This window comes from Cajanus cajan, chromosome 4, assembly GCF_000230855.2.
Source record: "Cajanus cajan strain Asha chromosome 4, NIPB_CcT2T_4, whole genome shotgun sequence".
Classification (NCBI taxonomy): domain Eukaryota; kingdom Viridiplantae; phylum Streptophyta; class Magnoliopsida; order Fabales; family Fabaceae; genus Cajanus; species Cajanus cajan.
Genome location: NC_138520.1, coordinates 6,113,388 through 6,127,674, shown reverse-complemented (window position 1 = coordinate 6,127,674; position 14,287 = coordinate 6,113,388). Strand labels below are relative to the sequence as shown.

General features: G+C 28.0%; 1 protein-coding gene across 1 annotated transcript; it reads left to right on the top strand.

Moving 5' to 3' along the window:
* The first annotated feature begins 4,516 nt into the window (after nt 1–4,516).
* Nucleotides 4,517–5,774, top strand: LOC109802518 (putative carboxylesterase 2). The gene has a single exon (XM_020363914.3). It carries the CDS (start codon nt 4,640–4,642, stop codon nt 5,585–5,587), a length of 948 nt encoding a protein of 315 aa, XP_020219503.1. The 5' UTR covers nt 4,517–4,639; the 3' UTR covers nt 5,588–5,774.
* Nucleotides 5,775–14,287: the final 8,513 nt, after the last annotated feature.

Here is a 14,287-nt window from a genome sequence, read left to right as displayed (position 1 = left end):
TAACTAGATATTTTCTTCTTTGTTTAAGTTGGTTGCTCACATGATGTATGATGAAGGTAGTTCATATGTTATTTGTTCTTGATACATTGATCTAGGATAATGTGTATTGATGACTAATTGTTGATTAGTGAGTTGAATGGTGAATATGAGTAATATTTTTTAATATATTGCATGTTGTATATATGATGATGATAATAAGCATTGACATGCTATAGTTGTATAGTTGAAATGATGATGAACATTGATTTGCTATGTATGATTGATGTGCTATGAATTACATGGTTAGAATGTTGAATAGACATTGGTATGATAAATCTCGAAATAATTGTTGAGCATTAATATGCTAATTATGATCGGTGTGATTTGATCTTTATATGCATTGACCTAAGCCATATATATAGATGATGTATGTTGAGGTGTTGATGTTGAGAATGTTGTAGGCATCAAAATATGTTGATTGACTTAGGACTAGAGGAGAGAATGTTGTTTGAAAGTTGAAGGTCCTTTGTAAGGAATCTTGTTTTGGCGCTTTGGCAGGCCAATTGCTAAAAATCCTCATTGAATAAGTATGAAACTCTTGGAGTGGATTTTGTTAAGTCTCCTCTAGACCTTTAGTCAATGTGAAGTAAAGTACAAAGTTGAGGACTACCACCTTTAATTGATTATTGGAAAGGTTGTATGGTTCCTTACAGATAGTTAGTGAGCTTATTCCACATGTGACTTGGTGATGCATGTCAAGGTCATAGTACACCTATATCTATCTACATTAGTCTTGTTGGTAGAATTAGACTTTCTTAATGTAAGTGATGACACTCGAAAAAATAGAGAAAGGATTGGTATCCTATTTTATTTGTCAATCTAGTAGGCACGTATGACATGAAAGCAATCAAGTTGGTTTGGTAGGGTCATGCCACTTAGATTGCTCATGTGTATTAGGAAATCTTCGTAAGTAGATACGTGACGACGTATTAATTATAGTGTGAGTTGATTGTTGTTCATATGCACTAGATACATATCTTGTGGTATGATATGATGGTGGTGAATATTACCTATGTGTTTAGCTTTCAAACATGTTGATTATTGTATGTTGTAAAACCATGTGTGTGTTTTAGTTGGTTTACATGTTGGAGAGTAGTATAGATGTTCTTTTCTACACTTGCATGTTTTTGAAATCCAACTTGCCCTTTCTTGTTTACATGTGATGATCATACTTGGTATGAGAGTAAAAATAAGGATAGGTTGTAGAGGACTCCAATGAAGACCATCGCGTGGATGGTGGAGCTTTTGAATGTTTTATGCTACCCTCTTGTAATAATTGTATAATTTATACTTGACCGACACTTAGGTCATACATTTGACTCTTACTAAATGACTATACTTATAATGTTTATATTTCTATAATTACTTTTACACATATATGCATGTTATATTATACATATTCAAATATTTATAAATATATAAATTTATAAGAAGTAATGACTCCAATGCTAATTGATGATCCCACAAAATATAATAGTTATAATAATTCATTACAATTACTAATACTAAATTGAAAAACTACCGGTTAAGGTTCATAATATAATCTAGCATACATTATTAATGATATAACGCAAAAATTTTGATTGGTTAATAGCTTAATTTCATATTGTATATAAGTTATTAATGATATAGTGAAAATGTTAACTAATATATATGAATCTGTTTATTTATTAAAAAATGTATTTAGAAACTTTTTTCTAACACCATTTAGAAACTCATTTCAATAATGTGGATCAGAAGTTTTTCATTTTTCAAAACAAAAACATTAAAAGGAAATGTTGAGCCGACGTCCCATTAGCTCAAACTGAAAAACAAATACACATTTAATATATGAGGATCCATCCATAAACCGTGACCAGAACTTTATAATAAATAAAGCAGCTTTATATACTATATGGTTTTACGATTTCAACTCTGGACTTGGTCTTTTTGTCATCAAATTTGAAATTGTGGGCTGAGGTATGACTTTTGAGGCTGAGGTATGACTTTCGCCATCAGTTTTATATACTATATATATGTTTTCAGTGCACACAATAACACTTGTATTTGTATGAGTAATTAACCTTATATCATCATTTAATATTTTATTTATGTTGATGCACAAATGAAGTAACTTAAAATTAATAATAAAATATTAATTTATGTTTTATGAGATATAATTTTTATCGACTAAAATATTATTTCAACAGTCATAAGAATCAATCAAGAAGTTTCAAGTCAATCTCTATGATTTAAGGGAGACTTTACAATCACTAAGACAAAGAATTTAGTTATTTATCTTTAAATACTTCATAAAACACAAAATAAAAATATACATATAATATTATATATGAATTATTACATTTATAATTCATAATGATTTTTAGTTAAAATATATTTTTAATCTCTATAATTTCACTTACATTTTCTTTTATTTTTTATAGTTTAAAATAGATATATTTTCTTTGCCTATATACTTATCCTTTTCAATTCTTTTTAGTTTTTATAGTTTAACATATATATTTTTAGTTCTTATACTTGCATTTTTTAAATTCTTTTGGTTCCTTTCATTAATGTTTTTTTTGTGACGTTATCTCTTATGTGATAAAACTATTAATTCAACTTTGTATGTTTAATGTCAAATTTATTTTATTGAATTAGGTCTTTAAATATTTCGTGTTTCTTTTATATCTTCACTTGCAACACTCATTGTTGAGACTTTTTTTACCCTCATAAAATTGAATTACGTTAATACAAAATGAGCAACGTCACAAAAAATTAACAATAAGAACTAAAAAAATTACAAAATATTGCATTATAGATACTAAAAAATCTATTTTAAATTATAGAGACTAAAAAAAATTGAAAAAAATAAATATAAAGACTAAAATAATTTATTTTAAATTAAAAAATTAAAAAATAAAGTAAGTGAAATTATATGAACTAAATTAAACTATATGGACAAAAATATTTAACTATAATTTTTTATAATCTTTTTTCACAATTAAATGTATCACAAGGTTTGTATAAATTTATACACGACTTTTATATTTTAAGTTAAATATCTATTTTATATATATATATATATATATATATATATATATATATATATTAATAATCACGTACTTTTAGTATAAATTTTTATGATGTAAATCAATAAAGTATGAATTTTAAAATTATTCTAAAAGTTAACAAACATCTAATTTAGTAGTTAGTTTGTGATTAGAAAAAAAATATATGTAAGTCACCTCAAGTATAACATTAGGAATGCATAATCTATTTCCTGGTTTTGTTTTACAAAATATGAATTTATTAATTTTATTCTAGTAAACTTAAAGTGCGTGGGACTAAACATTTGATAAATTTATAATTTTTTTTATTAACTTATAAATTAATTTAATTAAATGCATTTGTTTGGTTGAAGAAATTATTTTATGATTTTATAGATTATTACGTAAAATAAAAAAAAATTTATATTTTATAAATTCTTGATTTTTCCCCCTTTTTTTTATTTTTTATCTTTTATTAATTTATTTAAAATTATTTTTTTTACCTTTTTTTAATTTAAAAATTATTTTATCTATTTTTTTTATTCTCTCACACTCATTGGCAAACAAATAAATGTTTTTTTTATTTTATTTTATATTAATTAATTAAGTTATCAACCAATCTTATAAATGTTTTTAATTTAATCAATAAGTCTATATATACTTTCATTTTTTTCAATTCTTAATTTATAACTTATAAATTTTTCGTGAAATCATAAATTCCTTTAGACCTTATTAATTTTGAAATACATGTTAATAGGAAAAATAGAATTTACAAACTACTTTAACAAATACAAACATAATACAATATTAAAATGCAATAAAAAAAATGAAAAACAACTCTATCTTTTGGATATAATTTTACTAAAATAGTGGGTTCGTTTAATAAAAATATTACTTGTATTATGATAATAAAACAGTTTATGAAAAAAAAATTAAAAGTAAGGAAGATTATATAGAAAAATAAAAATATGATTTTCCGAATGCTATAACTTTGTTCATTGTTAGAGGGAAGGGAATAAATAAAGAAAGAAGATGGCAGGCACGAGGACGCCATGGATTTGGAAGTTAGAAGTCTAACGCAGAAAAGCTTTCCTAGTCAAACACCTGAATCATCCATTACAAACAGCTCTCATATGCCAACAAACAACAATGCAATTTATAATAACAAAATAAAAATCAACTTTTTTTTTTCATCTCTGGAGTGTCCACCGCGTGGATAGTTGGCCCCAAGATTTAACGCGGCTGCATACACAAGGTAGGATTCGAACCTCTGACCTTGCTTAAGCATGGATCAACCCCTACCGCTGAACCACACGCTTGCTTGGGATTAAATAAAAATCAACTTTACACCTATACTTAAATATATTTGATTTTTATAATTTATATTTACTTCAATATTTTTATTACATTTATCATAAGTATATATATTTTAAAATGTGTGTAGACAGTAGAGAGCAATATAAGATAAGGCGGAAAGTGGAAAGTGGAAAGTGGAACATAAAAGCTGGTGTTTTTGTCTTCTGAGTTCTGAGTTCTGAGACTCTACTCTCTCTCTGTTTCACAAGTCCCACATGGACGTTCCGACCAACCCAGAAATCTCGGTGGAGGTTCCTCCGTACCTTCGAGTGCACAAAGACGGCACCGTCGAGAGACTCGCGGGAACCCAGGTAGCTCCCGCCGGCCACGATTCCGACACCGACGTTCTCTCCAAAGACATCCTCATCATCCCCGAAACCGGTGTCACAGGCAGGCTCTACCGTCCCAATTCCACTCCCCAAACCGCCAAGCTTCCGTTAGTTCTCTACTTTCACGGCGGCGCCTTCTGCATCTCTTCCGCCGCCGACCCTCTTTACCACAACTCCCTCAACAGGCTGGTGGCCGAGGCCAACGTCGTCGCTCTCTCCGTCAATTACCGGTTAGCGCCGGAGCACCCACTCCCAACCGCGTACCACGACTCTTGGGCGGCGATCCAGTGGGTGGCGGCCCATGGTAGAGACCACGAAGACTGGCTGAGGGTCAACGCTGACTTCGAGAGAGTTTTCTTGGCCGGGGACAGCGCGGGTGCCAACCTAGGACACTACATGGCCTTAAAGATGGACAATGTTAAGGGTTTTGGTTTGAAGGGTTTTGTGATGGTGAACCCTTATTTCTGGGGGAAGGAAGCGATTGGAGTTGAGGTGAGTGATGATGAGAGGAGGAAGATGGTGGATAAGTGGTGGGGTTTTGTTTGTCCTTCGGATAAAGGGAACGATGACCCTTTGATTAACCCCTTTGTGGAGGAGGCTCCCAGTGTTGAAGGGGTGGCTTGCCACAAGGTGCTTGTTGTTGTGGCTGAGAACGATATACTGAGGGAAAGGGGGAAGCTTTATCATAAGATGTTGACTAATAGTGCTTGGAAAGGAAACGCTCAGTTCTATGAGACTCTAGGGGAGGATCACGTCTTTCACATCTTCAACCCTCATTGCGACAAGGCCAAGACTTTGCTCAACCGAATTGCTCATTTCATCAATCAACACTGAATGTTTTCTTCTTTACTTTCATTCTCTTGTGTGTGTGGATGCATAAGAATAAGATTCAACAAAGGTTGTTTTGTTTTGTTTCTGTTTCCAGTTATTCAATTCCTATCATTTATTAATCACTAGTCACTACCATCGTCAATGTTGTATATTTAACTATAATCAATTTATATGAAGGATTCCTGCTTTATTTGTGTTCTCCTTGCTTTATTAGTAGAAAGAATTATGGTGGTTGACTGGTTGGTGCATGCAACTGTAGCACGCAACTCGATCCTTCACTTCTATAGTTTGTTGGGGGATTTTATATGGTAAAATAAGAATATATAGGCGTCACGGTTCTCGTCTCCTAAAGTTAAATTCTAGATGGTATAGTATTTTAAATTTATTGCTGAATCACTTATATTTGTCATGCTATAACATGATTAATAATCGGCTCAACAGGCTAAATAAGAATATATATTAGTGGAGAACATGTCTTTCTCCTTCTAAAGCCAGCTTTTGCTGTTGATTTATTGTAAGACAGTTGACACATTGTGAAGCAAAAAAATAAAGGTAAATGTAATTTCTGTTGGCTTGTCAAAGGTGCGTGGAAAATTATGAAACATTTCTGATCAAAAGAACACAAAGCATGCACGCCCTAGGCCCGCAGTATCCTTATCTGAAACCGTGACAGAAAAGGCAGAAAGTAACAAGAACAGAGAGCCAATAGCAGAGTAGTATATTTCTAACTTTTACTAAATCCATATAAGTACAAGCATTGTATTACTATTTGTTGCAGTGCAAGCGTGCAACACAGATACAGGTAAGCAGTCTCAAACATGGATTCACAAAGGAACTATAAAATTTGTGGGCGTAGTTGAACTAGTTAAATACAGAATTTTATTTTGCTAATGAACTTTAATTTTAATATAATTTTCTATTGTGTACATTACTAAGTTAAATTTCCTCATAAAATTTTAAAAGTTGTAGTAATTCAGTAGAAAACATTTCCTCAAAAATTAATCCGTTTTAAGATTTTGATTACATTAAAGTTATATTTTTTTAACATTTTTTTTTATCAAACTCGATATTTAAATTTGAGAACTTAAAATTTGATAATTATTTGTAATACTAGTTAGACCAACTAACGTGTAAATTTAAATTAAACACCGATTAAAACTAGCAAAAACTAAACAATAATTCTTTCGTCTTGATTCCCATCAATCTTATGGTATTAAGCAGTTCTTTAGAAAATATATATAGAGATAGATCCATATTTCTATTTCAGCCTGGCCCAACACTTATTACTTTATTTTATCGGCCATCATCACTTATTACTTTCTAGAAGCGTATAGAAATGAGAAACTATAATAATATATTTTTATAAATAAGCTGGATAAAAAAAAGAAAAAGAAAAATATAAAATAAGAAAAGTAATGTGATAAGAAAAATGAGAGAAAGTAAATTATAAAATATGTTATAAGAATAATATATTTTCGGAAAGAAAGCCTCGTGTCTAACCATGCATCTGTATTTTTCTTCTTGTGAACGTTAAGCAACACTTTCTTTTCAAGCTCCTTCCTCCTCTAATCAATTACAATGGAGCAATGATGGCGATTAAAGACACGGATCAGGACTTAGGACCTAAGAAAATAGAGCCAAGAAAAAAGTCAAAATAATAATAAAAATTAGATAAAACAGTGCAAAAGCATGTTACTCAAATAGTTTATTCAGATCAACAAGGTTCGAAATTGTCTGTCGTGTTTCCTATTCCAACACGATAAGTTTTCATCAACAATGTTCATCCCTTAAATAAGGAACCATGATTTATGTTTTTCAAGAGAGGCCATCATTTGAATCCGAGTATTAAATGATAGGCTTTAGAGCTTAGTCATTAAACATAATCTATATACTTTGTCACGACATTATTTAAATAGCAGATTATTTTCATTAGCTCATCACAATAAGACACTGCTTGATGTTGGTGCTATCATGAAAACTTTTTTAATCTCCCTGTATGAAAAAGACCGAAGATATTATAATGTTATAAAAGAAAAACATAGTAACTTATAATTTATAATATAATATGTTTTAATATAACTTGATCGTTATATTTATAATAATAAAAAAAATCATTTTACAAAATTATGTTGTTTTAAAAGAATCATTTTAAAAAAAAATTTCCGTGAATATCATTCTTGTAAACTTGAATATGAGAAAATAAAAGAAAATACAATAAATAAATAAATAAAAACAAACCTCTGAGGTCTACGTATGAGAAATATATCGGAAATGGTATACATGTATAATTATATTGAAAATGATATAAGTAAGATAGAAATTAAATTATAGAAGTATAGTTATATTTTGTTTTCACCAGACTTTGTTCTCAATCATTAATCTCTATAAAAGAAATCGACTAATTATCTCCAATGACATCTATTATTTCAACTACATTTTTTATATTAATAAAACTTAAATTTGAAACCTTATTTAAAGAACTTGAATTTAATTTTTGCTAAATTAACAACTTGTTAGTAAAATATAATTATATTTAGTGAAATATAAAAAAATATGACATAAACAATAATATTTTGTTTCAGTCAGTTAAATATTCAAATATTAAAAAAAAAGTACTTACAAAACAATTATATAAAATAAAAAATTAATAAAAGTGATTGAATTATAAATGAGATATATAGTATTAATAGTAAAAGATATCTTTTATTCGATTTTAAAATATTATATTAGTTATTTAGTACTAATAAATATACGTCCACTTTTAATCTCCACATTTTTTTACATTAATATTATATTTTTCTTTTTCCTACACATTAACACTGTAAAAAAATATTATATAAAATTTATTTCATAAATGTACCAAGTAAAATAGATGGCTTAGTAGATTTTATGTTAGTTATCAATTATAGCCGTGTATTTGGACGAGTTACTCTCATTTTTAAGTATGTTAAAAATATATTTATTTATAAAATTATTATTTTTTATATTGAGATAGCATAATTAATTATTTGAATTTTTTCAGAAGTATATAAAAAATACGAGTGTTAAAGTTGGGTATAGTATTATATATATCTTTTATTTTACATAAATATTTATAAAATTGAGACATTTTTTATAACATGAAAATTTTATTTTAAGATTTAGAAAGGATTTAACTTATCTTCAATTTGGTGTAAAAAAGAAACTTATCTTAAACTTAAATATATTTTGTAATTTTAAAACATAAAATGATAAATTTATTTAATTCTTTTACAATTATATTGTAAATAAAAAATTATCACATTTATAATATTTATAATCTTATAAAAAATATTTTGAATATTTCATATGAATTAATAAAAAATTATTAGAAGTGAGAGTAACAAAATGTTCTATGTTTTATCGCATTATGTCCTGTCTCATCCCGCTCGGTAAAATGGGTTCAAAAATTTAATACATCTCATTTAATAATTAAAATTCTATATATATATAAATATATATATCAAATTATTAAAATAAAAGTTCTTAATGCATAGATAAAGTCTACAAATTTTTAAAAATTTTGAAAATTATTTGATGTCTCATTTTGTTAATTCAAATTGACGGATAATTATAAAAATATTTTATACATTGATTTGAATTTATATAACGAAGTAACATATAATTTTTAAATTTTTTTAAAATTTATAAACTTAATCTATACATTAAGAACTTTTAATTTAACGATTAAATCATTGAAATTCAACATAGATCGTGAATTATTGAGCGAAACAACTTAAGCAAAAGCTACCCTTGGAGCCATTTGATCCATATTTATATATATATACATACATACATACATATATATATATACATACATACATACATACATACATATACCGGTTTGCTAGATTACACCTACTAATTAACTTATACCCACTTATTTTTTTAGAAAGAGTAAGTTAGCAAGTTATAAATGCATCCAGGTGTAGCTTGTTAACTCACTTCTTCTAAGAATCAGGTGTGTGTAAACAAGCAAAATTTATATATATATATATAAATATATATATATATATATATATATGTGTATTTGTACCATATCATTAACAAAAATATTTATCGACTTTGTTGAAAATTAGTCTAAAACCCTAACTGCAATAAAATTATTCCTTTTAACGTTATTTTTTGTTTTTATCAATCTCAAGACTTTTTTAAAAAGAGGATTATTCTTCTTTTTTTTTAAAAGAGGATTATTCTTTTTGGTGTATATATTTCTTTGGCAACTTCATCCTTATAACCACTTCTCAAATTATTTTTTCTTCACATTTTAAAAAACTATCATCACAGACTACACTTACTGAAAAAATAATTATTTATCACTAACTTTTATTATTATTTATAAAAAAAAACACATAGAGATACGAAATTTCTTTTTTACGCTAGTATGATATAAAATAAAAATTTTGCATTCTAATAATAATACCAAAATATTACAAAATAATATTATAAAAATAAAATTTTTAAAATATTACTTGAACAAATAATCATTTTTAAAGTATCATAATACAAAATAGTATTATAATAAGATTTTTTTAATTAAGAGAAAAGATTGTTTTCCTATTATGGATAATTTATAAAAATAAGTAAAAAAAATAATGAATATAAAAATACTTATATTATAAAAAGAACTCATTGTAATTATAATTTTAAAATATTATATAATACTATTATTGTGAGGTCCCTTCTTTTCCCTTTTCTTTCCCGGATTCTCACTTACTCTCTACTCTTACTCTCTCTTTTCTCTCTACTTCTTTTCCCATTCCTTTCAACTTGCTGATTCTTGTGGTGACCTTGGTGAAGGTGCTGATTCGTAGTGGGAAGCTAGCTGAAGTTCTCCATCCTCATTGATCTCCATTTAAGCTTGTTTCCATCTTCTTCTCCGTTTCTCTTCCCGGAAGCTCGGAATCTTTGCCCGAGGTAAGGGAAGCTAGTTTTGTTCTTGATTTTGGGGTTGAAAGTGAGTGTTTGCAAGCTTATTAGCTGTTGGTGTTGGTTGATTTTGGTTGAGTTTTGGTAAAATTTGGTTTCTTGAAGTTTTGAGTTTTTGATGGAAAAATTTGGGGTTTTCTTGGATTAGAGGTTGCATGTGTAAAATGAGGAGTTTTTCTTGATGCCTAATGAAAATGTGGGTTTTTGTTTGGATTGCATGTGGATCTTTCTGGCTGTTTTGCAGGAATTGGTTAAGTTTTTCGAAAATGATGGGTTGCTGCTGAGTCTCGCGCTGAGCGCAGTTCTTCGCGCCGGGCTCGTGGCCTCCTGGGGACTCCATTTAACCAAGTTCGCCGGGCGCAATGATGAGTGCGCCAGGAGCGCTTGAGAATGTGGGTCTCTGGTTGGCCAGCGCTGGGCGTGAATTGGACCGCGCTGGGCGTGAATTGGACCGCGCTGGGCGCGAGGCCAGTTGAAACATGTTTTGGGTTTTTGAACTTGGCGCTGGGCGCGACCTTTGTCGCGCTGGGCGTGAGACTCCTTGGGAGTCTCTGCGTTGTAGGCGCTGGGCGCAAATTTGAATTGCGCTGGGCGCGAGACCAAGGGGAGGTCTTTGCCTTCCCCACGCCGGGCGGGGGGGTTGGGTACGCTGGGCGTGTGAGACTCCATGGAGTCTTTGTTTGGCAGGCACTGGGCGCAATTGGTATTGCGCCAGGCGTGGGTGAGCCTTGGGCTCTCTGGCTGAGTTCTGCCGGGCGCAGGCGTGCCTGCGCTGGGCGCGCTGACCCCCTGGTGCTCTCTACTTTCACTGCGTTGGGCGCAACTACGAGTGCGCCGGGCGCGGAGATGAGAAATTATTTATGTACTGATTGATGTTGTTTTATACTGAGATGAGTTGAAATGGATGAATAAAATGTGATGACTAGTAGATGATGTTGGTTAATTTATGTTGAGTTGTAAAGTTGTGTTGTGTTGCAAGTTGATGTTGAGTTGTAAAGTTGTGTTGTGTTGCAAGTTGATGTTGAGTTGTACAGTTGTGTTGTGTTGCAAGTTGATATGTTGAGTTGTAAGAGTTGTGTTGTGTTGAATGTTGATATGAATTGCTGTAGGCCATAATGACTGAGTTGTTGTAGGCCATAAGGGCTGAGTTGCTGTAGGCCATAATGGCTGAGTTGTTGTAGGCCATAATGACTGAGTTGCTGTAGGATTATAATATCCATATTTTTTAAAATATTACAGAATAGTATTATAATAATATTTTTTTATCAAGAGATAAGTTATTTTTTCTATCATGGGTAATTTATAAAATTATAAAGTAAAAATTAATGCTAATAATGAATATAAAAAAACTCATATATTATAAAATAATAAATGTTAATTGTAATTTTAATATCAAAATATTACAAATAGTATTATAAAAATAAAAAATTTAAATATATTTTTAAATAAATAATATTTTTTAAATTATCCAGATTTTTAAAATATTACAAAATAGTATTATAACAAAAAAAAAATTAAGAGTGAAAGTATATGAAACTAAGTGAAAGATATTTTTGAGAGGGAAAAGAAGAAATAAGAGATTGACATTTTTTAGAGATAAAAAATAATTCTAATAATAAATATAAAAGTACTCATATTATAAAAATAATAAATTTTGTATTTAAAATATTATTATTTCTAAAGACTCATATAACACGAATTTGGTCATAAAAAGAATACTTCGGAGATAAGCAAAAATTAATCTAATGTTTACTTTTATTATTTTTTTCACAAATCCTAATTTGATACATTCATTCATATTGATATAAATATTTAAATAGGTTCATGATATAGATAGAAATAATAGATAAAATATTTTATGTTTAAAATTCATATTAACATGTATTAAAATATTTATCTATAATCGTTAACTTCTTATATATTGTGCATATTGATGAGAATGAGAAAATGAGAGAAAAAAATAATGCTGAAACTTGATATATAATCTTTATGTGTAAACAAGATATATAAAGATCTATTTCTTATTTTGTGATTCACATGATCTTAGTGTTTATTTTTAAAATATTAAAAAAATGATATAAATTGAAGTTAAATTTAAAATAAAATATTTAAATCACGACAAAATGTCATGTTTAAAAGTAAAAGTAATGTAATATAAACATTTCCCATATTGTTCATATTACTTGGTGAAAGAATATGATAAAATATTTTTTATTTGAATGATGTAAGTTCTATGTTTGAATTTACATTTGTACTAAAAGATGAATTTTTTATTTAAAATATTATTATTTCTAAAGACATAGCACAAATTTTGTTATGAGAATATTGGGAGATAAAAAAATAATCTAATTTTTATGTGATTTTATTATTTTTTCGCAAATATTAATTTAATACATTCATTCTTATTGATATAAAATATAAATAGGTTCGTGATATAGATAGAAATAATGTATAAAATATTTTTTATAAAAATTTATATTAGCATTTATTAAAATATTAATCTAATTTTTTAAAATTTTTAAAATTTTTATGTATATCAATAACTTCTTTTATATTTTATATTTTTCATGAGAATGAGAGAATGAGAAAGAAAAACAAAAAATAATATTGAAACTTGAAATTTAAAAAAGAAAATACAACAGGAAATAAAATGGGATAAGAGGGAAAAGTAATGTGAAATAAAATTAAGAGAGAGAAGAGGTTTTTTTTTTTTTTTTTGAGAGCAAATGGTTTAAATTTTTGTTTTAAAAAATAAAAGTTTGAGCGGGATTTTTTTTAAAATACTGACACGTGGACGTCAAAGTTTCTTTTATATATAATAAATATATAGTAAATGATAAAGTGTTACAATTATTTTTTTTTAACACCAAAAAGAGTTACTAGTTGAAATCTCATTTTATTCTCGTTCCATTACATGTAAAAGTTCTGTGATTTTTTTTTTCTTCTGAAAATAGACTCTTTGATCTTGATGCAACTAAGATAGTATAAAGGCTCGTCATATATATACTTCCTTTTTTTTATAAGTATACCTTCTTTATTTTTTTTATTAAAAATTATAAAATATTTGTAATTTTTTTTAATATTATATTTTTAATTTTTAATTTGCTACTTTTTTTTTTCACACATTTTTTTTCTTTTTTTGTTTTTACATGCATTATTTCGTTTTCCTCTAATTTCTTACCTATTATCGAGAAAGTTACACACACCTATAATATTATTGAAAACTAGTTCTATGTTTTATATGGGTGTGAAAACTAAAACCGGAAAGAGAGAAGATAAGAGTAAGAAAACTGAAAGAGGAGGGGAGAGAGTAATATAAAACCAAAAGAATTAAAATTACTTATCAAAATAGGTGAGGTGAAAGAAAGGTAAGTGAGTGCATCTGAAAATTGAAAAAATGAGGAAAGATGGGTAAAAAAAAGTACTAAATTAAATGTTGTGAGTGTAAAATTAAAAAATAAAAAAAGTAAAAAAAAATTTAAAAAAAATTAATTATTTATAAAAAATAGAGGTGTATTTATAATAAAAAATAGAGGTGTATTTATAAAAAAAAAAAAGAGGTGTATATATCATCAACCTAGTATAAAATGCTGGCGTTTCAAAAATAAAACCATCCAAAAACAAAACGGCCCATTAAGGGCCCGTATATGATGAGTTCAATTCTCAATCTGCAGAATGGTCCAAAATATTTTACTGTTACAACTCAGCATTATGGAGAATTTTATTTTATTTTATTTCCTATTTTCTTTTCTTTTA

Bases quoted from the DNA above. Each gene is read 5' to 3' on its own strand.
- LOC109802518 (XM_020363914.3), top strand. From the start codon at position 4,640: ATGGACGTTCCGACCAACCCAGAAATCTCGGTGGAGGTTCCTCCGTAC.